This window comes from Podarcis pityusensis (assembly GCF_964106645.2).
Source record: "Podarcis pityusensis genome assembly, chromosome: 17".
Lineage (NCBI taxonomy): Eukaryota > Metazoa > Chordata > Lepidosauria > Squamata > Lacertidae > Podarcis > Podarcis pityusensis.
In genome coordinates, this window is record NC_138042.1 from 37,111,995 (window position 1) to 37,138,886 (window position 26,892).

General features: G+C 44.6%; 1 protein-coding gene and 1 long non-coding RNA gene across 6 annotated transcripts in view; one reads left to right on the forward strand and one right to left on the reverse strand.

The window, feature by feature from the left end:
* Positions 1-18,642, reverse strand: part of GNE (glucosamine (UDP-N-acetyl)-2-epimerase/N-acetylmannosamine kinase) — a 37,143-nt gene extending 18,501 nt beyond the window's left edge. The window contains exons 1-2 of one of the 5 annotated variants that reach the window (XM_080986736.1): positions 18,472-18,642; positions 97-305 (exon numbers count right to left, since the gene is read on the reverse strand). In XM_080986736.1, coding sequence (XP_080842862.1) covers positions 97-305; positions 18,472-18,525 — 263 coding nt within the window. In that variant the 5' untranslated portion in view covers positions 18,526-18,642. Of the gene's footprint in view, positions 1-96; positions 306-2,674; positions 3,114-3,684; positions 3,708-6,113; positions 6,310-7,387; positions 7,517-18,471 lie in introns of those variants that run through there. The other 4 variants (XM_080986737.1, XM_080986739.1, XM_080986740.1 and 1 more) reach the window with 4 other exon arrangements.
* Positions 7,668-15,267, forward strand: LOC308466341. The gene is made up of 2 exons (XR_013980777.1): positions 7,668-8,861; positions 11,595-15,267. It is a non-coding gene; the product is annotated as an uncharacterized lncRNA (long non-coding RNA).
* Positions 18,643-26,892: the final 8,250 nt, after the last annotated feature.

Sequence of the window (26,892 nt, forward strand, 5' to 3'; positions counted from 1 at the left end):
TCCTATTTGATGTATTTATCAGCACTGCATGCAGTAATGATAGAAGTATATTCAGGGCTGCCAAGATAGCAGAACAAACAAAAGCATACACCTTACCCATAGTCATCAATCAGGTGGGAGCCCAAAACCACAACATCCAGCTCAAAGAACTGTGGCTCTGCTTTAATGCCAAACATGATTGGGGCCAATTTGGAATAATCAGCCCTGTTGCAGGTAGCAACACAAACCCGAAGTTTCCGGTTGTTCCCATTCTTCTCCATTACTCGCTTTTGTTTCTGTTTAGAAAGGTTTGTGAAATATAGTTCCTGAAATGTAGGAAGCGAGATACAATTGCACAAGAATTATTACACTAGGAGTCAAGAGTAGAGTATTAAACAGAGTACTGGACAAGGTGACAGATACTGTTCGGTCATGAAACCCACTAGATGATTTTGGGATAGTCACCCATTCTCAACCCAACCTATGTCAAATAGGGGTGTTGGGGTGACAGTGGGGACGGGGTGGAGTGGTGATGCATGCTGCTAAGAGCTCTTTGGAGCAAGGGTGGGAAACAATTGTGATTGCCAGACGGGCACTATGCAAAGGTTGTAAGCTAGAAGGCCACACGCCCAAGATGCTGTACTGTAATAACTAATACTACATGCATGCATAAGCAATAGCATAGCATACTGCATATACTGTACAGGAAAAAATAACTATGTGGAAGTGTCTATTTATCCACAACATATTCCTGGGTGCACAAATGTCTTCATTCTGTAAACGAAGCAACTGTTCCATATGTGAGGCAGATTTTTTAGCAATTGGTCATTGTTACATAATAGACTTTGTACCATTCCTTTAAAGCAGAAGCAGGAAAACTTTAGGCATGTGGGTTTACTTTGTCTGAGAATCCTGAGGTCCACCATCTGGAGCCACATACAAAATAATGTCTTAGAAAGGACACAGAACTGAGGAAAATGTTGTCTCTGAGAATATGCTCAGCCCAGAAATTTGTTTTCAGTACCAGAATCATACCAGTACCACATAGACCCTTTCATACAAACATCATCATCTTCTTCTATTGTTGTTGTCACTAATCACCCACCCCCATCCAAAGGTCCCAAGGCAGGTCACAACAATTAAATATTAAAATCAGTTTATAACAACTTAAAATTATAGAAATAAGGTGGGACTTGTTTCCTTATTGACCCCAAGTGTCAAAAGCCAGGGTAAAGAGGTACACCTTTAGCCTTATACAAAAGCTATATAATGAAGGTGCTAGACACACCTCTAGGAGTAGATTCAACAGCCAGTGATTCAACAGCCTAATTTGAGGAGTGGAGGGGGGGGGGTCATATTTTTTAAACCATAAGTAGCAGGAAACCTTTGCTGCTCTACTGCAAACCACCCAGAGACCTAACAGCAGGTTCTGAACTGCCCTGCTCTGCTTTACACATGTCTATATGCTGCCAACAGGATTCTAAGGATGGAAATTTTTGCAAAACAGAACAAAAGTTTTCATTTTCATGTCTTATATAGAGAGAAATCCAGAGTTGGAAGAGATGACCTAAGTAGGAAAGTCTCATTAATGTCAATTTAATCTGTTTTGTAAAGGGTTCTTTAAATCTGGGGCCTCCTCCTATAAGGAGAGTTCACAGTTTCAGTTCCAACTTATTTCAAAATACGTGTGTCAGGGGTTCAGGAGCAGAGGCAAGGGCAAGGGAGGAAACAGAGAGTGAGGGAGAGGAGGCAGAAGAAAAGATGAGTGATGACGACGACCCGAGATCTCCGAGTCTTTCCAGTGAATCAGAAGATTCACAGAAAGGAGCACCAGTGGCCAGGGCAAGGGGGGAGCCTAGGGGGACACCCCAGGAAGATAGAGCCAGAGGGGACTCAGAGGGGAGCAGTTGGAAATCAGGACCAGCGTCACCGCCAGAGAGCAGGGAAGAGGAAGGGCGCCAGGGATCAAGCGCTGGCAGCTCACAACAGGGGGGAGGGCACGAGTCAGGAGTGGCCACACCTCCATCGGGGAGCGAAGAAACGGTCAGACGGAAGGTGGAAGGTTGGGCGCGCGTGCCAAGTTCAAATGCACAGGAAGGTGGCGCAGTAGGCAGCCCGGAAAGGGAGCCAGGTCCTAAAGCCCGCCGAAAGGAGGGAGAAGAGTCAGGGGGGTCAGCGTCAGAGGAATCCCGGAAGGAAGAGACCCCGGGGGGCAGAGGGACCCAGAGAAGAACAGTCAGGCGGAAAAGGTGGAGCAAGGCTAGGATATTAAGTTGGTGTACAAGGGGCGGAGACTCAGATGGAGCTTCGCCGATCTAACCATGAGACGTAGAGTTGCACGCAGCAGCTTGAGAATGGAAACTGTAACTCAATAAAGACTTTTATTTAATGATCGCTGGCTAGCGTGATCCTCTGTGAGCTAGGATCTGGAAGCAGCTCTGACAACGTGTTTAGCATTTGTTATGTTATATAGAAAGGTAACCATACAGTACACAACCAACTTCCTTCTGTAGTCTCACTGAACACACCCATAAATACAAAGTACTTTCCAAGAAGCAGAAAATGAATTGTGCTCTGCCCTTGCTTGATAATAGTACAAAACTCTGTTTTGTACTGTTTTTTATTACACACCTCATAACATGCCTTGCTTACATATTGCAAAATGAAGCAATTTTTGGAGGCTATTGTGACTTACCCAGGATCTTTATCTAGCTTGCCTTGGAAGTAAGCAGTATTGGGACTTACTCCAAGGTAAATGTATATATAGGGCTGTAGGCTAAATTGGATAACCTCTCTAGCTTACTCTTCCATGAGGACTTCCTAGACCTAAGCAAAAGAACAGAACAGGACTGAACTCTGATTTCTTACTGCCCAATTGCAAGAATAAATGGAAAACAATTACGGTATCCCCCTCCACATTTGCATGCTTTAGTAGGCACAGAGCCATTAACTGACCAACTTTTATAGCATTAAGTGGCCGTGCTAGACATCATGTCATTCAGTTATTTTTTCCTCTCAAAAACTGAGAATAACTACATGGCATGCTACAAAAATCTAGAACAGACATTTCCTTAAAGTTTTAACAAGTCAAAGATGCTCAGTCTAGTTACACATCTAAGTATTCATTATTTTTCTCATATAAAATATGTTTAAACTCAGGAAGTTAGCTGCTGGCAGGTTTCTTCACAACAAATTTATCATTAGTCATGGGCTGCAATACAACTTTATATTGGTGGCCAAAGTACTGCTTTCCCTCAGAGTCATAAAAGAGAGAAAAAGGTTCCTCTTCATTTAATACCTAGTAAAACACCTTCTATAAACACAAAAGGCTACTGTAAAAAGTATTACTTTGGACAACTCTCAATAATTTTTAATTTATATTTTTAGCTTTAGAACAAGGAAATGTTACCTTCTATCTCTTCGCACACCACCCAGTGAAGGATTAAATATTAGCTTTTACTAATATTTGCATCAGAATTACTCCGCCTCTCCTTCCTCAACACTGGCTAGTGAGTCATGTTTAACTCCTAAATTACTCCTCTTTTGAAGCTTGATGCTTTTTCAGCTGAAACAAACAGCATGCAAAATACAGCATAGGAGGAGCAAGGGAACCTGTTCAGTCAAAGGGTTAGGCCAATTTAAATGCCAAAACAGCAAAGAAATGTGAACTGCAGGAGCAAAGGATCTACAAAACTGAACAGTTACCTGTTAACCAAGCAGAATGTGAAAATTACCGTAAATAGGTATACTTTTCTGAGCTGTCATTACTGTGGCAATGTGGGAGCTGGAAACAAATTACCGGTACATACTTTTAAACCATGATAATAAGTTATCCAGTTTATGAACTGTTTTCAGGATCAGCGACAGAAACCCACTTTTATTTATTACCACCTCCCATTGCAGTCAGGGACGCGGGTGGCGCTGTGGGTTAAACCACAGAGCCTAGGGCTTGCTGATCAGAAGGTCGGCGGTTTGAATCCCTGCGACGGGGTGAGCTCCCGTTGCTCGGTCCCTGCTCCTGCCAACCTAGCAGTTCAAAAGCACGTCAAAGTGCAAGTAGATAAATAGGTACTGCTCCAGCGGGAAGGTAAACAGTGTTTCCGTGCCCTGCTCTGGTTCACCAGAAGCGGCTTAGTCATGCTGGCCACATGAACCAGAAGCTGTACGCCGGCTCCCTCGGCCAATAAAGCGAGATGAGCGTCGCAACCCCAGAGTCGTCCGCGACTGGACCTAACGGTCAGGGGTCCCTTTACCTTACCCATTGCAGTCAGTTACTGTTCACATAGGGGCATATGTAGGGGTTTGGCTAGGGTGGTCCCTGCCAAGGGCATAGGCTTGGGGGGGGGGGTTGCAAAAATTGTGCCACTGCTTGGCACCCCTGAGCTGCCACCAAGTGCTGCGGCCAGCTTGAGAACAACTCTCCACTTTAGCATGCGTCTCCTTTTCCTTGGTACTCAGCAAACTTGGTGGGCACCACTGCAGTGACTATTTACTGTTGCCCTGAGTGAGAAGGCAGCACCTCTGCCCTCCCTCCCCGCCCGCTTTTTGTCCAAGATGCTTCTAAAAGCAAAGGGGCAACTGGGTGGCAAGGTCACCTTGCCCCTAAGCCCTCTTCCTCCTCAGAGTTTGTTGAGGGCACAAGGAGAGAAATGTGCTGCCCCTATGGCTGGCAGAGCATCCACTCCCTTCCCTTCCAACCAGAGAGTCATTTCTAACAGACCTGAAGCAAGAGACAACACCCAGATACACAGCCTGAAAACTGAAATGCCTTAAGGCTTCAACTTGAAGGGTAATACATAAAGGGTTCTCTGTGTTTTTAATCCTATTTTAAATATTTATAGCACAAATATATCTCATTTTATGTAAGCTTTCCTGAGAATTCCCTCTGTCCAGAGCATTTGGTGAACCTTGACTCCAAGTCTTCCTCTTGAAATTAAACAGTTTTGTGTTACCAATGAGGGCAGAAGCTGAAACATTTACCCAACCAATGTTATGCTTATCTTGGATTTCTCAGTCACATATTTATGGATATTTTTTTGTGAATGCTTTCTGGTAAGGATCCACAGCCTTGTTTAACGTAGTAGTTTATTTGTTTTTTGCATAATATATTCCCTTCCAATAGTGGGTGATACCATGTAGCAAAATAGGGTCACCCACATACAAGGGGAAAAGAAGATTACAAATCCAGATATGCATAAACATATTAGTTGTGATTAAAGCAAACAAACAAATAAACAAACAGACAAACAAAAAAAAACCCCATTCTTCTCCTAGTTAATCATTAATTTTTAAAGAGTGGGGGACTGGTTTGATAAAGAACCTAATAGCTAAAACATCCTAAGGGGATGGAGTTAGGAAATACACCTGGCAAAATGCACATCCCTCAACTTTTATTTCAACACAAACAATCTAAGATGCTATAACATTTCAAGGTTATAGCACCCTTGCAGCTAAAAAAAGTAATTCAATGCAGCTAGGTCCATTAATTAGGACTAGAGAAAAAACAATTGGATTTGGAGAACACTTGCAAAAGCAGCCAGAAAAATAGGCCTATGCTTGCAGAATGCAAACCTCATTTATATTTATAGACAGCTATTCTAACCACTGGAGATTAATATTATTTTTTTGCATATGTTAACCTAACCTAATGCTGCAGCCTCTATGTGATATACATTATAACGTTAGCCTAATTAAATAGAACAATATAATAATATCACTAGTAACCAATAAATATACAAGCAGAACATTTGCAGGGAGTAAGATAATGGCCTGGTTCACACATCTCTTTAAACCATAATTAAACTAAACTATGGTTTAAAGAGATGTGTGAACCATAATTAAACTAAACTATGGTTTAAAGGTAGTTCATTTTGGAAAAACAAACCATGAATTTGGGCTTGAATAGAATGTTCAGCCAGCCCATAGCTTGGGTCACTGTAGAGAAGAAGCAAAGTGCCCATGATTTTAGCAGCATGCCCAGTTTGGCTACACATCCCACTTTAAACCATCAGCTGATGAGCAGGCATTAAGTCCTGCTACTTATATCCATAGGTGTTAAATCCATAGGGAACTGGCATATGCAGCCAATTCAGAATTGAACCCCAAACCCCTACCCATCAGCTGATGTCACCCACCTATTGGAGCGATGTCAGCTGATGGACAGTTCGGCATGATTTTGAACAATGGCTTCATGGACCAAACTAGAACTCTTGGCAGATCAAGACTGGCCCACAGGCCAGAGGTTCCCCACCTCTGCCGTAACACTTAAAAATAATGCAGTAATTTAATATTAAACGATGTTGGGGCCATGGCAATATTCTGAAGCTGAACTGGTGCTATTAAAATAGCTTTCACGGCAAACGCCCTCAAAATGGGACCGATCTGTCTATAGTGATTGATAGCCATTATCAAAATATATTTATCACCACCCTGAGACCTGCAGGTATAGGGTGGTATACTTATTTATTTACTTATTTATACATACATACATACATACATACATATGTACTTACGTTTGAATTGTCCCTATTTTACCCAGGAACAGATCCACTTTTCTGGTACATCTCCCTGATTATTATTATTTTTAAAAAAACCCTGTCTTGCCATTTGGGGGAACACCTTTCAGAGCATTTACTAGGTTTTAAAACAGTTTAAGCAAAATAGGGAATGCTCAGATTTCAGCCTTCTTTCCTGGGTCTTCGAAGCTGCCTCTCTGAGCGATAACATCTTGCCTCTGGCACACGGTGGGCCCCAAATGCCAACGCACCCACTTCCCTCCATTTCCTCCCAACCCCTAATCTAAACCACACAGCATCTACTTTCTAGCAGCCACCGCTGCACCCATTGCGAGATGATGATTATCATCACCACCATCTTTTTTTTTAAGGCTGCTATTTGTTAACTAACATCCTGCTTCGGCCAGGCTTTTGCAGCCTCAATGTTAAAACCACCAAGCAGCAGGAAGGGGAGGAGGAGATGGAGAGCCTCCTGCAACTGCCATGTGAGGGCAGCGATCCCTGCTGCCACGATTTACCCGCTACTCTCCACGCTCCCCTTCAGAATGGAAACCAAATTATATAGGAAAGAGGAAAACGAAAACAAGTGGGGTTCCCCCCCCCATCCCCTTATCTGGGTGCTTGTTTCGGGCGCATCCTGGGGAGAGGGCTGCAGCAAAGTCTCTCTTTTTTGGAAAGGCAGACATGGCACCTTCTCCCCAAATAGAAGAGACACACACGGCGTGTGTCCCCCCCTCAAAAAAAAAGCAAATGCCCGTTTTGCCGAAGACGCGTCTCTCTGCTCCTTGGCGGCGAGGGAGGGCGATGGCCCCGGCCCTTCCCGCCTCCTCGGCCTCCCAACCCCTTCTCCGCTTCCCCGCTTGAAGAGAAAACCCGTGAGGGGAAATATTTACCTCAGTTTTTCCGCTTCGCGCCCCCGCCCCGGGCCTGGGCTCCGCCTCACGCGGCCTAACGGGGCAGCTTCTGCCGCGGAGGCGCCTGGGGGCCGCCGGCGAGGCGATTTCCGAAACAAAATGGGCGCGTCGTTGCTGTGGGGATGGAGGGGCTGCCGCGTCGCTGGGAGCCAGGCGCCTGCGTGGCCGCGGCCCGGCTCGCCGTTAAGCGCGCGGGCTCTCTCGCAGCACCTGCACGGCCGCAGTCCGGGGAGGAGGCGCTTTCGCCCTCAGGCTCGGAGGCGGCTTCTGCTCGCCCATGGCAGCCGCCTTCTTGCAGAGAGAGGAGGATGGAATTGGCGGGAAGAGGTTCCTCGGCCGCCTCTCCTCCCCTTCCCCTGGGTCGACCCCAGAAAAGACTTGCCTGAGGCGCGGGGTGGGGAACGAAGGGGTATTATTAGTATTGTTGATGTCATTAATTATTATCAGTTTTGTTGTTTTTCTGGAAAGAAATGTGGGGGAATTGACCAAATTTGCTTGTTTGTTTATTATGGGCCCAGCCGCAGTGCCACACAAACACTAGGAGCCATAGCTGTCAACTTACAGATTTGAAAATAAGGGACCAGCAGCCAAAATAAGGGATTTTGGCTTAGTTTATACAGAAATCCGACACTGATGGAGCCCTGCTGCTTTGGCTGCCCCTGACTGTGTTTTGCAGGGCGTTGGACTAGATGATCCTAAGGGTCTACAACTCCCACCAAAGAAGAGGGGCAGACAAAACTGATGAACGACGTCGAGATGGCAAAGCTTCCAGGCAGAATTAGAAACCAGGAAGAGGACCTCTTTAATAAAGAATGGGGAAAGCTTATAATTTATTGGAAAAACTATTGTAAAGAGTTACATACATTGGTAGGATCGGCAGAAAACTTGTAGTAAAAATGTGAACTATGGATGGACAATTGATTTATAAAAATAGAGTTATGAAAGGGATGCAGAGGGGGAAATCACTACATTAAGATGCTGCACTGGCTGGAGGGGATGCTAAGCAGCACGTCGGGGCTGCCGTCGTCTTGGAGCAAGGAGTTCCATTGGCCCTTTCCCGCCCGAGAGAGAGGAAGAGGGACTCTCGCCCGCGAGCCCGGCATGAGGCGGTTGCAGCACCGCCGCGGCCGCTGGAGCGCTGCCCTTCTGCGTCCCTCCCCATCCCCTCCTCTTCCTTCTCCCTCAGGCCACCTCCTCAGCAGCCGCCGCTGCCGCTTCCGGCTTCCCCTGGCAGCGCGGCGGAAGTCTCGCAAGAGAGGGGCTGCCTGCCCGCCCGCCGCCACCCGTCTCCTCACGATGCGCCCCTGAGGGGGAAAAGGGAGAGACGGAGACACGGCAGCTCATGCGCACGCTCTCTCAAGGTGGAGGACCCCGAGCCGCTGCTTCCCTCCCGAGCCGGACAAGCATGAAACCCGGGAAATTTAAGGGACATCATCAATCTGGACAGCAGCGGGTAACGGCGCTGGGATAAGGGAGTTTCCCGCCACATAAGGGACGGTTGACAGCTATGCTAGGAGCCAACTCCTAGGGTCCATGGAGTCTTTGTGCCCCTCTTAAAATATTTGAGGGGCCTGGCCCCCACAAAGTTGATGGACATTGCCATTCAAATACTGTAGTGTGTATGCACCCCATCATGTGATTGATTATGCAGGGTGGGGCTCACCGCCTGCCTGCCCCCCCTCAATTTCTTTGGACAAGTTGGCACCCCTGAAATGTAAACTGTGATTAATAAACTCAAGCAGACAATGGTCTGGATTAGAAACTGCCACAACTTTATTGATTACAGTTATAGGTGGATTTTTGGCTCAGGCATTGGGTATATATTCGTTCCAGCCCCCCATCCCACCCGACCAAAAAAAAAAAAAATATTAAAAAAGGTAAGGGAACTCCATTCCTCCCGAGTTCCTGCTCAAAAAACACCCCTGACGATGATTATTATTTATTATATTTATTAGTCACTTTTCCTTGCCATTTCAATGCCATTTACAAAAACCCAACATAGTGTTATGAGTTTGTGGGTGCCAGACCCCTATACAGTAATCCCTGGATCCGGCAAGTGTTAAAAGGTAATTAAGCCAGGCTAGCTTCCTGTGATTGCCTGGGTGACCGGCCATTAAGAGAACAAAAGATGAAGGGGTTTGGTGCAAGATGACAAATGAATGGGGGGCCCTCCCTCAACAAACAGATAAAGCCAGAGTTTAGTGTCAGTGTTCGAAACTCCCATTGTTCTTTGCGCATTTTGCGACAGGGAATTTCATTAGTGTAAGCAGTTTCTGAGCTCTGGGCCTAAGATTTCAGATTAAAACTACAGAGTGGAAAGAAAGGACTTTTTTCTGCCTCCCCACTCCCAGCTACTCTCTGAAGACTGGAGAAGAGACCCTCTTAAGAATATTAGGGGGGGGGTGGGCATGGGAAGGACTAGACCATGTGAGAAATGAACATAATATTTTAGCTGCAGTTCCTTCATTTTCTGCTTTGTATTCTTATAAAAAAGTGCGCCTAGACATTCCATTGTTGTGCCCATAACCTAGGTTTAAGGTGCCATTTAGCTCCTAAGCTTTCATATCTCAGTTTCTAACACTGTTTAGCGCATAGATATGAGGGAGAGTGATGTGACAGAGAAACGAGGCAGCAAGCTGGAAAGCCGGAGAGGCTTGAAATAAATAAATAAAAAGTATTCGGGCAGCTCTGCTAGTTAGGGTGCAAAGGGTTGCTGCCTTGGTTGGATTTACTATTGAAAGAACTTGCATAAGGTTGGGCAGTCAGTGACTATAGATGTTCCTAGTGATCGTAATTTGTCTACCTGTACGTAGGGAATTCATTTTCCAGAGAAAATAAATAAAATTCCTCCAGGGGTTTACTGAAAGGTCAAGAAGAGAAAGAGTATGAACTGGCAAGATGGGACCGGAAAAAGGACTGGTGCCATATGGGACAGGAAGCATAATGCTTTGTGGTGATAGCCTTATTTCAGAATACACTTTGGAGCTGTCCTGTAGATATTGATAATAAAATTAGGGTGTTTATTTCCTTATTGTCTATATGTAATAGGTATATTTCAAGAGAAAGGGAGAGCCTATGATAAGGTGCTTAATATAGCTTGGTTATCTCTTTAGGTTTTAGAAAGGAACAGTTCTTGTTAAATATTAATTCAGTGCACAAGGGCAAATGGATAAATGGTGCAATTTACACATGGTCAGAAGGTCAGCCAGTGAATTTAAATTCCAGGTACCTAAACTGCAGCTAAACACACTGTTGTAGCTTACAGAGGAGCATTTCCCATGTGAATAATGTTACACACTCCTTGCATGCTACATTTGGAGCAACAGACTCACATGAATCCTTTCTGTGAGTGCAGGACATGGATAACTGTTGAGATACGTATATTTGTCTTGCTAATTTCTCTGTAAAACATAGGTACAGTGGTGCCTCGCAAGACGAAATTAATCCGTTCCGTGAGTGTCTTTGTCTAGAGGTTTTTTCGTCTTGCGAAGCAACCCTATTAGCGGCTTAGCGGATTAGCGCTATTAGCGGTTTAGCGGCTATTAAAGGCTTAGCGGCTTAGAAAAAGGGGGGGGGAAGCGGGAAAAAAATCTCAAGACTCGCAAGACATTTTCGTCTTGCGAAGCAAGCCCATAGGGAAATTCGTCCTGCGAAGCAACTCAAAAACGGAAAACCCTTTCGTCTAGTGGGTTTTCCGTCTTGCGAGGCATTCGTCTTGCGGGGCACCACTGTAGTTGGAATATTTTTTGTAATCACCATTCACAAAAGTGTTATGCATTTATGCAAGGCATTAGCAGTGTGGTGCCCAGAGGTGCATGTTTGCCTACAAAGACCATACTTGAATAATTTGCACAAATGACAGTTAAGCTATGCATTTTGCCAGAAGATCTGCTATTGATCTGGCAATCTGCTATTGCTTTTTATGGTGTAGATGCAGCCAAGAGAAAGAGGTGGTTGTTTGATAATTTGAGTGGAATGGGGGGGGGGTCCTTATTAACCCTTTCCTCCATGCTATTGTCCCTGCTTTAAATCCGGGGGGGGGGGGGGTATTTGTGATCCACAGGGAGGAGGTATTATGCAGTATGCCCTGTGTGAACTTTACTGCTTTTCAAATTATGACTAAAGTCCAAAATGCTGATTGTATGTATAAATGCAAAACTTTCCTGACAAATATATTTTCCCTCAGGCTCGACACCATGCCAGTAAAAATTCTGGTACATTGTTCATGTTGCTTCAGACTCAGATTAGGTGGGTAAACGTTCTGTAATATAATGGATTTGCAAATGTATTTTTTAAGGCAGATATGGTTAACGTTCCTGCTTCAGCATTATTCATATGCAAGATTTGGGGATGCTCTAGAAGCATTGAATACACTACTCGGTGCTTTTACAAAATGAATGAATCATCATGTGTGCTTATTGCGCCAATCCTATGCATGATTACAGAAGCTCAAAGTGCCTTATCTCTCAGATAAATATGTATAGGCCTGCATCCTGAGAGTTCTGCAAACTAGAACTAACTATAGAAAGAAGTGCCCCTGCCAGACTGAAACACTTCCTCTCCTATTATCGCTTCTTAAAATACACTTCACTCAAGGAACTGCAGATTAAGATAACAACAGTCTGACTTCAGTGACAGAATGGCAAACTATTCCCTAGCACACAGCATGCTTTGCTTTACGGCAGGGGTGGCCTTGTACAATCACAATTACCTTTAACCAAGCTTTGAAGGTCAGCTTGCAGTGTGCTTGCCTTTACATCAAGATATTCCTCAGAATACCTTTTTTTGGGTGCTCCTGCTAGCCACTGAGTGGCTCCCATGGGAAGGACCTTCTCTGTGGTGGCACTCTGACTGTGGCATGCATGCTCTTACCAGGGAGACTCACCCAATTCATACTCTGATGTAGTTTCAGCATCTTTTTAAAAAATAATAATAATAATAATTAGGCTTTTCAATCTAATTTCTGCTGAATACTTTTATGCTGCTCTTTTAAAAACACAGCTTTTAAACTGTTTTTGGTTTTGTTCTCTTTTCTTTGTTGAAGGATAGAATATATATCCCTAAAGTATATTTCAAAGCCAGCATCATACTCTGGCTTAAGGCTAACCATAGGGAATGTTATTGCTACTACAATGTTTTTCAGGTGTTAAAGCAGTTGTACCTTGGATCCCAAACACCTTGGTACTTGGATGTTTTGGCTCCTGAACGCCGCAAACCCAGAAGTGACTATTCCAGTTTGTGAACTATTTTTGGAAACCAAATGTCCGATGGGGCTTCCATGGCTTTCGATTGGCTGCAGGAGCTTCCTGCAGCCAATCAGAAGCCGCACTTTGGTTTCCGAACGTTTTGGAAGTTGAACGGACTTCCAGAACGGATTCCGTTCGACTTCCAAGGTACGACTGTACCAAACTGTGGTTAAGTAGGAAAAAAAACAAGCATGAATGAGCTCAGGCTCATAATCTCTCCTCCTACCACACTCACCAAGCGTAGCAATTTCTGTTCCAGGTTTGCAACCAGCCACAGTTCTGCCACTTTATTCAAACAAGAATTGCAAAATATAATTTCAACATAATTTGTAACCCTAGTTTGCAAGATTTGGGTGAAATGGCAAAACTGGTGTGCCACAAACTGGAATCACAAATGTATTTAATATTGTCATGCGAGTGGGGACGAGGGACGAAGGGAGTGTTGCAGTCCTATGAATGTTATTGTCCCCCCCCCCCATAACACTAAACAATGGCTTATGTAGCCCTTTGAGATTCAATAGTAATCATGTAGCTGGGAGCAACAGAAGCTGGGGCAGGATGTCTTCTGATCATTTTCTCATACCACACACACTCTCTGCATGGGTTCATGCTTGGATATGAGGCTTTGCTACTGTCCAGTGTAATTCCACCAGAGCCAATTCAGGTGAACGTTTTTATATAGAGTCAGAAAGACATTTCCCCAGCAATTAGAGCTTTACTTTAAAATTGTGATGTTACAAAACCCCAGCAGTTGATTATATCAGCCATTAAATCTGCTCAATTTCTCACACCAAGTCAGCAAGTAGTTTATCTCTTCCCTAAGTCAATAAAATGAATATAACAGTAATGTGAGGTGGCGATCTTTAATCTAGGATGTAGGAGACTCGAGGAGAGGATTCCAAGTACTTTTGCTACACATTATCTCTATTCCTGCAGATATTTGTACCTGGAATTGTTTTTATGGTATTTAATATAACTTTTACATCAAAGACAACTCTACATGCTTTGCTTTTCAGTTATGTATTAGTCCCGCTAATGCAGTCTTATTGATCGATTAATGCAAAACTGTTCAGTATATGATTGCTGTGGTTTTGGTTATGTTTCTTTTTCTGCTTATCCGCTTATTTTAGGCCTCAGTGTACATGTTAAAGTGATTCTGCAGTCATCTTTGCTGTGGTTTGGTTTTGGTTCATGTTTCTACTTATTGTCTGCTTATTTATTTGCTTAGGTAATTTAAAAGCAGCTAGCCATTAATCCCAGAGCAGAACACAGCATAAATTTATATAATCCATAATAAAATCTCCAAGAATCAAATTACCAAAACAATAAATCAATTTTGCCTAGGTCTTTATATGATTAAGCAAGCACAGGGTTAGCTTTCAACATTTTGATACCCTAGTCTGGGGTAGTCATTGTGCCTCCACAGTGGAACCTCGAGTTGCAGATGTAATCCATCCCGGAGGCACATCTGCAGCTCGAAGCGTTTGCATCCAGAAGCGCCACGTCTGCGCACGCATGCAGCGCGATTTAGTGCTTCTGCGCATGCGCGAGCTGTGAAACCTGGAAGTAACTGTTCTGGTACTTCCGGGTTGCCACAGGATGCAACTTGAAAAGCCATAACCTGAAGCGGACACAACATGAGGTATGACTAGATGTTTTGGAGTACAACTAGTATCATCCTTGACCATTAGCCATGCTGGCTGGGGCTGATGAAAGTTTTAGTCCACAATTTCTGCAGGGTACCATGTTGACTACCTCTGACCTTGGCTACTGATGGCCAGACATGTGGCTGGGGAACCTGGATTCTTCCTGACAAAGCTGCTTGAGGGATAAATCCTAACCATGAGAGGTTTGGAGGGTAGCAACATGAGAACGGGCCTTTTTTGTGGTGGCTCCCCATTCGTGGAATGCTCTCCCCAGGGATGCTCGCCTGGTGCCTTTGTTACATATCTTTAGATGCCAGGCAAAAAACGTTCCTCTTCAACTAGGCCTTTTTACTTCAATCTCAGTAAAGCAGCAGGAATAAACAATGGTTCAAAGGTCTTAGGTGTTAACACTCTTTGCTTAGCATGCCGCCTCTCCTTTTCATAAAGTTTAGTTAGCTTTGAAGTATAAACAAACCCTTGATTTTCAATGCTTAGTCAACCGACAGCTCCAGTAAGATCCCCTCTTTGCTCCTCAGTGATTTTAAGCATCAACCCAACTCCTTGCAACTTAGGAATCTTTTGCCCAACATGGGCTCAAACCCACAACCCTGAGATTAAGAGTCTCATGCTCTACCCATTGAGCAACTCTCACTCCCAAGCAGGTAGCTTACGTCTCACAGAAGGCACAGATCTCTGATCCCAGACTTTGTGTTCCTTTACGCTTCAAGGACAGTATAACCACCCCTTCCCTTATTTTCTTTCTTTTTAGTGCACATTGTCTGTAGCACATTGCTGTGCTCCCTCTCCAGACTTTGGAGTTAGTTTAAGGACTCTTCTTCACCCTTTAGAATCAAGCTGTGTATGCACTGTATGGTTATTTTCTGCCTGCATAATTGTAAGCTTCCTGTTTGAATTGGCACCCACATACTCTGCTAATATTTCTGTGTAATAAACCAACATTTTTCTACTTCCTTGTGTGATAAATTCTTTATTGGGCATGAGAGTTAAAGGTATACACACATTTTTAAATGAACGCACATACTGATCCCATGCAAAAGGTTCAAACCCTTTCAGAGCTGAATGTTAAATACACACGAGTGCTTGACATGCTGTGTTAACAGTGCTTCAAGAAGTCTGTGCAGTGTACATTTCTTCCACAAATAACCAAGCCACAGAAAGCTATGCTTCTGAGATTTGGGAGTAGGGCTTCTAGATTAGACAGCCTAACTTCCAGGTAGACTTGATCTCCACAGTAATTCGTGTCATGTTCTTGAAAAAAATAGGCAGTGTGATCTGAAGCACGCTTGTTCAGAAGTGTGTTCCATTGAACTCACTGCCTGAGCTTACTTTTGTGTTTATGGTTTTCGTCTTAAGGACACCTCTGGCTTGCAGTCTCATCCCTAGCAAATGGTCTCCCAAACCACTTAAGAAGAAACCTTTTTTTACTCAGTGGGTTCTCAGTAAATGTCACCTATAACAGAATCAGTGGCTTTGGCAAACCTGTAGCACAAGAAGTATAGAAAAGCCTGAATCTGCCCAGTGAGGGTGCACAAGACTTGTAATATTTAATATTTAATGTTGTATTTTAATTTTGTTTTTAAGTTGTAATCATTCAACTTGTTTTTATTATTGCTTGTAAGCCGCTCTGAGCCCAGCCTTGGCTGGGGAGGGCAGGGTATAAATAAAAATTATTATTATTATTATTATTAATATTTGTAGAGCTAAGAAAAAGGGTGCAATGGATTCTAAAGGGGAAGGAACTCTGTTTTATATGCAATAAATAAATAAATAAATAATGCTGTGAGGGCAGGGCAGAACTAATTTATTTTTTGGCAGACACACCTGCTGCCCCCTGTCTTCCCTATGGCTCTAAGAATCATGCTGGTTCAATCTCACTCAGAAACTTCTACCTGAGTTCAGCTGAGTTTATAAGAAGTGCAAAACCTGTAAAAACTGAGTCACTTCCCATTTTTGCAAAGTAAACCTAAGGCATTATCTTCCACTTGCATCAATGCTGCATTTGTTCCCCCTACACACCTCACGGCAACCTGGTCAAGTTTATCAGCAAAAACATTAAAAAATCCAGTTCTCATGGTTGCGAATTGTGGGTTCCCACCACAAAAGAAGCTTTCTTTCTGTCCAGCTTAGCAACCCTGATCCAAAACATAAGTGAGGCTTGTTTTTATGTTGTGTGTACTATTAAGATGCAAGAATCCATGTAACAATTACTATATATGCATAATGGGTGGAAGGGGTCAATAGGTCACTTTGCCCCATGATGAGCATGTTTAATCACTTCCCATATCAATCCTCTATAAATTCATAATCTCAGCTATGGTTGGCTAAGATTTTTCTTAACAGTTTGATATCCAAAGCAAGACACCTGGGACGTTATGGGTTGTATTTGATGCAGCCCTAAGCACTTTGCCCGGGCGGAACAAGTTCCACTTGTGCAATGGGACTTTTCTGTGCTTTCCTTTCCCTGTGTGCCTCCTAAATCTGCTCTGGGGATTCCTCCAATTCTCCAGAGCAGGGATCACAGGGGTGGGAATGCCACATGGTTGAAGACCACCCTGTGTTCACAGCAACAGTTACTTCAGTTTAACTTGTACAATTTAAATCAAGCTCCTGTCCTATTCATGCTGTGCTTTACATGGTTGCTTAATACTTGATGGAAGAGCTATACCCCCAAGATCAGAGGGGTGCAATGCGAAGGATGTACACATCTCTTTGCAGTACACAAGCCCTCTTCCCAAACACACGGCAGGCATTTTGCTCATTGTGCACAAACATTTGTCATTCGTTGAACGCAATCTCACAGGTACAGTACACATATAGATGCTATTCCAGCCTTTCAATGCGTGTGTGAACCTGTAATGTACGCATTTTTTTTAAAAAAAGTCTGCTAAGTGCTCTAATTCTATGCAATTTTCATCAGGGCTTTCTCCCAAGTAAACTTCTTATTTCTGAGTATTTATATGAAGGAATACTGGGCTTGATGACATGAAACATGTACCTCATTTCCACGCAAAGACTTCCAGAGGAAACATCTTGCAATAAAACAACAGGCACTCCCCCCAAACTTCCTGCTGCCCATTTCTGAAGACACGAAGCACTACGAGCTTTAGGTCTCAGATAATTGCTTTTAAAATAACTGCTGCAGGGATTTCAAACTCTTGCTGTGCAATCCTATATGTATCTGTATCAGAAGGAAGTCCAGTTAAGTTCTGTGGGGCTCAGTCTCAGAGTTGCAGCCTCAATACACACGAACTAGAACACAGCAGGGATAGCAGCATAGCTTCCTTAGAGTAAGGGTAGCAATCGTGGCACAACTCAAATTAGAAAGTGCTTTAGTATATCAAGACTTGCATCTACAGCTCTTGGTGGGGAGTTTTGACAAGATGTGAGAGAGGTTGCGACTGGGGTGGCCCAGGAACAGGAGGGCTCTTGTTGCTGAAACTAAACCTGCATGTGGGACCCTTGTCAGAGCCCCTCTTAAAAGCGACCTGGACTTCCTAAGCAAGGCTGGTGTATAAATTAAACCAGGGTTCCTCTGAGCCCAGCTCAGCTCTCTGTTCCCAGGAGATGAGAGTGCGCCTGAGCATGTGAAGAGTGCATTTCCTTTACACTCTGGGGAACACCCCTCCCCCAAACAACAACTTACTACTATTGAGTATCTGACCAGAATGGGAGTGGAAAGGGAGTAGGGCTTGTCTCTCAGACGTTTCCAGACAGTCTCTGCCCCTCTGTCTGGAAACGAGCTAACGGCAATCGCTGGCCAGTCATAACATTTCTCCGTCGCCGGAGAAAGGATCTCCCCCCTTGCCCTAGGGAAAGGCAGAGCAGAAGCGAACTCGGTGCATCAAATGTAGGTGGGAGAGAGACCCATCTCTGTGTGTTTTGTATGCATGCATCGGTCCGATTCTGTTCTGAGCCGTGCGGGGTCCCTATCCTACAAAGGTGCGGGTGGCTTAAGGCACAAAAGGCGAGGATGGAAGCGACCCCCCCTCCCACACACATAAAAACGCCTCCCCCACGTCCCCCATTCGTCGCAACAAACCCTTTCTTTTTCTCCATTGCCTTCCAAAGGCGCTCTCTCTGTGTCTGTCTCTCCCCCCCCCCCCGCCCGCAGTTCCCGAAACAAAAGGCTCTCTGTCGAGATCTCGCTTACATGGGGACCGAGGGGGATCTGCTGCTCCCGGCGAAGGCGCACGTTGCTCCCCATCCTGTAGAGGATCTCAGCTTCTGGGCGTCCTCCTGCTGCTTCAGCGGGCGAAGCAACTCTTGGCTTTCCCCGGGAGATGCTCTGATGGGCACCTGAATTCCATTCTCCACTTGAAGCCCTGCCCCCTTCGAAAGTCATTCAGAGAGAGAGAGATCTGACTCATTCATATGCTTGCTCCTTCCTTCGTAGCAACCAGGATGTCAGCTGAGCCTCTTTTCCAGATGAAAACATAAGAGTTTTCCTATTCCCCTAAAAGCAGCCAATGGAATTGTTTCTGAGTCTTCCTATTACCTTTGCCAGTCTCCATCTTGTAGCATAGAGGCCCCCTTTTAAGAGCAAAGGCGCTTTACAGGACAAGACCTTTACAACAACCCTGTAGTGATGGTTGCCGTTAGCCATAGCCCCATATCGGAGAAGGGAGATGCTGCTGTGACATATAACCCATGGCAGAAACTAGAATCGAACTCAGAACTTCCTGGGAGAGTTCAGTCACATAGGAAGGTCACTATACCCATAATAATGGGGTGCCACCACACGGGTAGCGCTGTGGGTTAAACCACAGAGCCTAGGACTTGCTGATCAGAAGGTCGGCAGTTCAAATCCCCGCGATGGGGTGATCTCCCGTTGCTCGGTCCCAGCTCCTGCCAACCTAGCAGTTCAAAAGCACGTCAAAGTGCAAGTAGATAAATAGGTACCGCTCCGGCGGGAAGGTAAACGGCGTTTCCGTGCGCTGCTCTGGTTCGCCAGAAGCGGCTTAGTCATGCTGGCCACATGACCCGGAAGCTGTACGCTGGCTCCCTCGGCCAATAAAGCGAGATGAGCGCTGCAACCCCAGAGTTGGCCACGACTGGACCTAATGGTCAGGGGTCCCTTTACCTTTACCTTTACCTTACCATGCATGAAAGGGTGAGCTAGGAAAGTCTCCACCCATTTTCAAAATCCATTAGCTGGCCTTAGGCAAATGTCTCCTGGCCTGGCATTGGCAATGGTAGGATAATCTGGCCTACAATTCACGGTTCATCATCATCAATGATTTATTTGTATGCTGCCTTTCCATCATTAAAATCATGTTCGAGGCAGCTTACAACATGAGAAGATTTTCATAATTGCAAAAGAAGTCATAAACAATAATTAAAACACACCAAAAAGTACATGACCAAACTGAACAATTTCCACACAAATCATAATAAGATCTAAAACTAAAGGTAGAAATAATAATAATATCAGCACACACACATACACCTTTTCCAAGGGGCCTAGGTAAAAGTCAGATCTAGCAGAATTAAGACAGATCCTCTTAAATTGCCACGATTTGATGGAGCGTTCATCCCCCCAAAACATCAGCAAAGTAAAGCCTACACTGATGTACTGCACAAAAAAGCATATGTTTTGACCGATGATTTGATGGTAGTTTGTATTTTAAAAGAGAGGATTAATAAAGACCAGTGCTTGGGATCGATGTCTTTGTACCATAGCAGTGCTGGAAAGCACTAAGATGTGTGGTTTTTACTGTTTGGTTAATATAGTACAGACAGATAGGTGTAATCTGTGATTTGATGGTTGGTCAGACAAGGAGAGAGAAACTCATGAAAAAAAATACTTTCAAGAGGATCTGTTTTATTGGCTCCAACTTGTATCTTTGTGTGCATTGTCTCTCTCTCTCTTTTGTGTGCTCAGTTTCTCTCTCTTTTACACACACACACACACACACACACACACACACACACACAGTGACATTTTCCCCACAGACACCACATTGGTGACCCTTGCTCTAGAGTTCATCTCTAGATAGAGATTTCACTCTAGGTCAACGTTTCCCAATGTGATGCTCCTCAGGTGTTTTGGACTTCAACTTAGCCCCAGCCGGCACAGATTGGGGAAGAATGCTGCATATGTGCTCTTCATGTGCAAATGCATCCATGTGCAAGCTGCCTTTTTGCAAGGTAAACTGCGGCTAACACAATCCCCGTGTGTTGGATTCAGCCACAGTGGAAGGTGCAGCAAAACACTGGTAGGAGAGGCAGTGAGAGCAGCGTGTGGGTACCACTGCCCACCTGTGCTAGGTAAGAGCCATAGAGAAAGGGATGACGAAGTCCCCATTTCTAACACTCCACTCTCTCCAAGATAAGTACCCTACCTCACAGGGCTGGTTTCCTAGTTTGGGACCTATCTCCCATCCTTTCCCTTGGGGCTTAAGGACTGAAATTTCCCTGTCATCTCATCTCGTCCTGTTTTCACTGTCACTGTGATATGCTACAGAGAGTCACTGAGATAAAAATTACCCAGGGGAAAGACGATCACTCCTGGAAGTGTGTCACTTAAACATACACACACCCTCTGACCTAGGACAAGGTAGCCCTGATCTGTCAGGGTTTCTCGTGAAGGTGTGTGCACAGTTGCCCAAGAGGTCCTCTTTGCGACTTCTTGGTGGTGGAATCCTGGGGGAACCTGGAAAGTGATGGATCCTAGAAGAAACTGGGTCCTGGATAAAATAGCTCCCCACCACCCTACCTTGCCATGCTTGCTTGTGATTATGTTCCCCATTTGGACAAAGCACCAGAGCTTACATGGAGTCATGCCAGCTCAGTGCTACAAGATCAGATCACTGATTTACAAGGCTTCTCTCCTATACATCCAGTCACGCTGTTAATATGTCATTATTATTTAGTTGCTCTACGCAGATTCAAGCTTATCACCAAAGATGTATTAGCGCATTGGTTCAAACTGCCTCTAGATCTTCCTCCAGGCTGCAATAATTGCGATGATGAAGGGTTTCTGAAGTTGTATGTCTCCGGCGCAATGTAGCAAGGGTGGGGTGGGGGACTAATATTTTCCCAAACTGTCTTGCAGTCATTTATTATTTGGAGGTCATAGGGAGTTCACCAGAGAGCTGCTCTTCCACTGCTATAATGAGTTGCCTCCTCTAGTAGCTCCGGGCAATAATTCCAGAATGACCTAGATGAAAATTCATTCATCTGCCATTATTGCTTACTTTCCACTCCTTCATCTGGACATACTCTGGATGCCATCAGCTCTGGTTGGTGCCTCCTTCTTTTGAGAACATACAAAGAGCTGTAGAATTTGGTGAACTGAGACCTTGCTCACATTTCTATGAACCTCTGGGTGCTTGGTAGTACAAAGGCAGTTCTAGCGCAACCTAGTTATTACCTTGGTTACTCATTAGGCTGGGAAGGAGGCGGCATAAAACTGCTATGAGCTACCCACCAAAAACAACAATTCTGTGCTATGATCAGAGCTGTAGTTTCATGACAAGGCAGAAAAGCTGCAGAATTTACTGGCCACAGACTCCGGCTCCCCAAGAATATTTCATTTAAAGAACAAGCAAATTCAAGTTCCTAGTCGTTATGGCTGTGAAGACAATGCTTATGTGTGTGGGGCAAAGCCTCCTGGAATTTCAGAAGCCAGATGAGTTGGTGAGTGAGAGGGCAGGCTGTCCAAGCCAGCTCTTTACTCCACCCCCATTATGAGTAAAAGCACAATACATCATGCTCAAAACTTTTTAAAAATTGCAGGTTATGAAAAATGAGTGACATTATGCAAAATTCACTTTTTATTATGACTGTCTCTTAGTAGCAGATCCCCACTTATCTTGGTACCTTTGCATACAGAGTATTCACGGCAATGGTGGTGCCCATACAAGAGAAGCATGCTAGGAAATCTACTAGTCTTGTAGTATTCATTCATGCAGAAATATGCATTCACAAGTACATGCCCTCCTGATAGGTTTTAAACAACCTGAACAAATTTTGTACAGTATGTGTTCCTGGAGGCAAAAATACTTGTTTAGTTCATTCTAGCCAATGAACCATTCTAAATTTGCATTTATTGATTCATTCCTAGAGAGTCTACAGGCCTGATGCAGTGGGAAATATATGTCATTCCTATATGTCTTGATACACTGGTTATTGTTCAATCCAAACTGGCTTCAGGCTTTCATCTGAGCTGGTGTGTTATCCCTTACACACATCAGTCTTTATTTTGTATTTTGTTGATATGTTCTGCTTAGCAACAATCCCAATAAATTGGTATCAACTTTCCGCTTCTTTGGGAAAATCACTTCTTTGGGGAGATATTTTGTCAAATGGAAATGAACTTATGTGATTACCTTCTACTTTTTGCAATGGCTCGTCCATTCCATCGAAGTGTTAAATCAGCTCCTTTTGAGAGCCTTCCATCTTGTACAGAAAATTCATTGGGAGGAAATCCTTTGATCATACAACCAACACATTAGGGGAAATTACTGCGGCTCATCCCGCTGACTGTGGGGATCTTGCTAACTTTGGCTGATCATAAATTGGCACAGAATACTCAGGCACAGTATTCCTTACAGTTGATTTTGCCAGAGTGCTAGAAGCCAATTTTTTCCCTTCTCACTGCATTTTGGGGCAGTGCAGAACAAGTCTTTGCTCTCTTCTATGTGATAGCCCCGCCATCTGCCCCCCACCTGCTGAACTCCTGTCATTAACATAAAGGTAAAGGGACCCCTGACCATTAGGTCCAGTCTTGACCGACTCTGGGGTAGCGGCGCTCATCTCGCTTTATTAGCCGAGGGAGCCGGCGTACAGCTTCCTGGTCATGTGGCCAGCATGACTAAGCCACTTCTGGCGAACCAGAGCAGCACACGGAAATGCCGGTTACCTTCCCACTGGAGCGGTACCTATTTATCTACTTGCACTTTGACATGCTTTCAAACTGCTAGGTTGGCTGGACCTGGGACCAAGCAACGGGAGCTCACCCCATCGCAGGGATTCGAACCACCGACCTTCTGATCGACAAGTCCTAGGCTCTGTGGTTTAACCCACAGTGCCACCCGCTCTTTTTCTTTATCACCCACCTGGAAATATGCTTTGCCCCTGACAGTACCCCCCCCAAGAAATTGTTTTATGGTGCTGTCACTGAGTCACAGTAATGCTACAACACTTGTGAAGAAAATAGAAGGGTAAGTATATTCTCTCTCTCTCTCTCTCTCTCTCTCTCTCTCTCACACACACACACACACACACACACACACAGTCTTTCAGCATGAGTTAAGGCCTTTAGTTCATATGTGAAGGTGGATCAGACCCACACAAGAGACGTCAAAGAAAACGGCTCTGCTTCAAAAAAGTTGAACTTTTAAATTTGCACGTATCCTGGCCTGTTCATAGTAGTAACACTCTGCTCTAACGTGACACTCCTGTGACTAGAAAAGGAAGATGTTTGCACAAGGCTATTGAGACTCTGAAAGGCAGAAAATGGAATGTGAACTTCCTGTGATATAGATCTATTTGCTCTGGGGCAAGATGGACAAAGCAAGTATTTTTACAACAGGGTCAGAAAGCCCGTCATATGGGTGCACTTCCTTGAATGGAACTTGGACCACTCGTTTTTCTTGTTTGCGGTTCTACTTGCATTCCTTCCTCCTCGTTTAGCCTGCATTGCCAGCTGCCAGTCCTCTCCCCTTGACTGTGTCCACCCATTTTAACTCCTCAAAGCCTGAAATCTGCTGAGGGGAGCAGACAGGACTCCGTGGAAGGGAGTGTCACTGCAGGACATTCATTCTGCTTGGTTGGCTCTCTGTTGCTTGGAGAGATGCTTGACACATCAGACAATGTGAGATGGTGGAATTTTGAGATGTACCACTTTGTTTGACTGTATGTGCGTCTCCTCTGTCTTCATGGAATAAGGAGACCTTTCCACAAACTGAACCAGGCTATCTTTGTGTTTTCCACCTTCCTTGGGGTGTATGGGGTGTTAGATGAGTGGTAGTACCTCTGGTGGGGGACATGCTGCGCTCCTTCTGGGGTAGTATGTCCACTTTAAGTCCCCACCCCACACTCAGCTCTTACCTGTGGCTCATAGAAGCTGTCAGCATCCGACAGCAACCACACTCCCAGGAAACGGCTTCGACTGGCCGGCTAAACCAGGTGAGGATAGCCAATGGGTCTCAAACACTCCGTGAGTTAGGGGCTTCCCCTGCATGCAAGACAGGCTCTGGAGGGCTGAGTGGATGAGATTGAAAGTGGGTCCAACAGTCAAGAAGGTGGTTCCTGCATGTGCTGTAGAGGGAAGTGAGGAGCAGATGGGGCTCATCATCCTGGGAAGGTAGTCCACCTAGGAGAAGGAAAACTGATCCAAACCTCCACTGCCTTGCAGGATATCTTCAGGAGAAGAAAAAGCTAAGGAGTAAAGCAGGGGTCAGCAACATTTTTCAGCCATGGGCCGGTCCACTGTCCCTCAGACCTTGTGGGGGGCCAGACTATATTTTGGGGGGGAAAACGAACGAATTCCTACGCCCCGCAAATAACCCAGAGATGCATTTTAAATAAAAGCACACATTCTACTCAGGTAAAAACACCAGACAGGCCCCACAAATAACCTGGAGATGCATTTAAAATAAAAGAACACATTCTACTCATGTAAAAACACGCTGATTCCCGGACCATCCGCAGGCCGGATTTAGAAGGCAATTGGGCCACATCTGGCCCAGAGGCCTTAGGTTGCCTACCCCTGGAGTAAAGCCTACACAAATCCAGAGTAGAGTCCCCAAGACTGTTGGATGGTGCCTTGTACTTCCAAGGTACGACTGTATCCTAAAGGCACCACGGTCTCCATCGTGCCTCATTCCTACAGTTGCTTCTTTTATTGGAAAAGCAAAGAGGTTGTAGTCAGGACTGGAAAAACAGCCTTAACCCTTTGCCGTCCTGCCTTTGCCCACTGAAAAGCACCCTCCCCAGACTGCTTTTCACCTTTTTGGGGAAAAGAAACACCCAGGAGAAAAGCTGCTTAAGGGAATGGCTTTGAGTGGATGAGCCACAGGAGAGGATAGGGTTAAACACTTTCTCCCAACTTTCAAGGCTGTGTCTCTTTTAAAAAGAAAGGAAAGCAGGAAAATGAAACAGAGAATTCTGTCATGCCCAGTTTGGCCGTGATGGAAAGGCCTTGTGATTCTTTTTGCAAGCTGGTCACATGCAGCTTGGCCACGGGAGTTGCTTTCTACTTTGGTCTCAGCTGCTAAGGACTCAGTCGAAACCTCCCTCACTCCTACTTCTTCTTATCAGAGCTTCACCTGTTTTCCCCAGAGAGGCTTGTCAGCTCAAAGACATCCTTTTGAAAACACTTTTACAGAAACAAAATGAAGTATGATTCTCCATCAGCATAATCAAGAGCCTTTGGAGTGATTGATTAATTAATGCATTAAATTTAAATTAATGTGCATATCGTGCAGGAGTCGCATGATCGTATTTGCAGGCTTTTGCTCACAGATCTAACTATCCTGCATGGCTTGGTCACTTTGGGGCTAGATATATTGTCCTATGCGCGATGCAGAACTGTCCCTGATGGTAACTTTGAAAGATTTGTCTGGTGCAGAACACTGGAATCCAACTTCCACCATGGGAAATAATAGTGCCTTATCTTACAGGGCTGTTGTGACAATTGTAAAGATAATGTACGGTATATGAAGCATCTTAAACCCCTCCCTAACATATAGATAAATTATCATTATTCATTTATCGTATCTCCAAAATCTTAAGATAGGTACTTTTTGGGGGTTACTAAAGTGTGAAATTACCACTAACCAAAAATACATGCATGCAAACTACTGTTCATGATAAATAGGAAAGATTGCAGTCAACATTTTCTTTTTCAATTCCTATTGCAGTGACCTACCAGAACCAAAATAGGCTTCACAATAAAGTGTGCCTGTTGTTCTCAGTCTCACTGATCTAAAGTTGCCCTCGTTGATTAATTGACTGACACCCCATCCATCAAAGAGGGCCTATGCAGCAAAGCAAGCTTCCTCACCTATAGCCTAGGATGAGTACTGGAGTGACACTTTAAACATTGGATGGTTGCTCTACCAACTGAAGCTGAAGTCAGAAGCCACAAGGTGACACAGAACTTCTTTCTGCTCCCAGCCACTCCACGAGGCTCCTGCCTTTATCGTGACATCTGGGCAAACCCGCATTTACTTTCTCCATTACTGTGCCTGCCTGCATGGCAGGAATTCCAACCAAAGGTACTATGGTCATCATAAAAATCATTAGGGTTGTGAACCTTTCCCGAACTCCATTGTGTTAGGCAATTCCAAGCATACAACACATTCAGATGTTGCCTAAATGAGTTTCAAATTAGGTGAGCAGATTTTATCAGCATTCTCCTTGGCTCTGGGTGGTTTGTGTGCAGGATTAGTGCCTCTTGCTTAAATAAATGATTGCACAACGGGGAATACACATATGCACGAATCGCCTGCTACAAAGAAGCCTTATGTAAAGTTCCCCCGAGATGAAAGAACATTTCTGTATGAATGAATTTGGAGTTTCTCTCGTCGCAAATGACTGCAGGTTATAATAATAATGTAAGCTT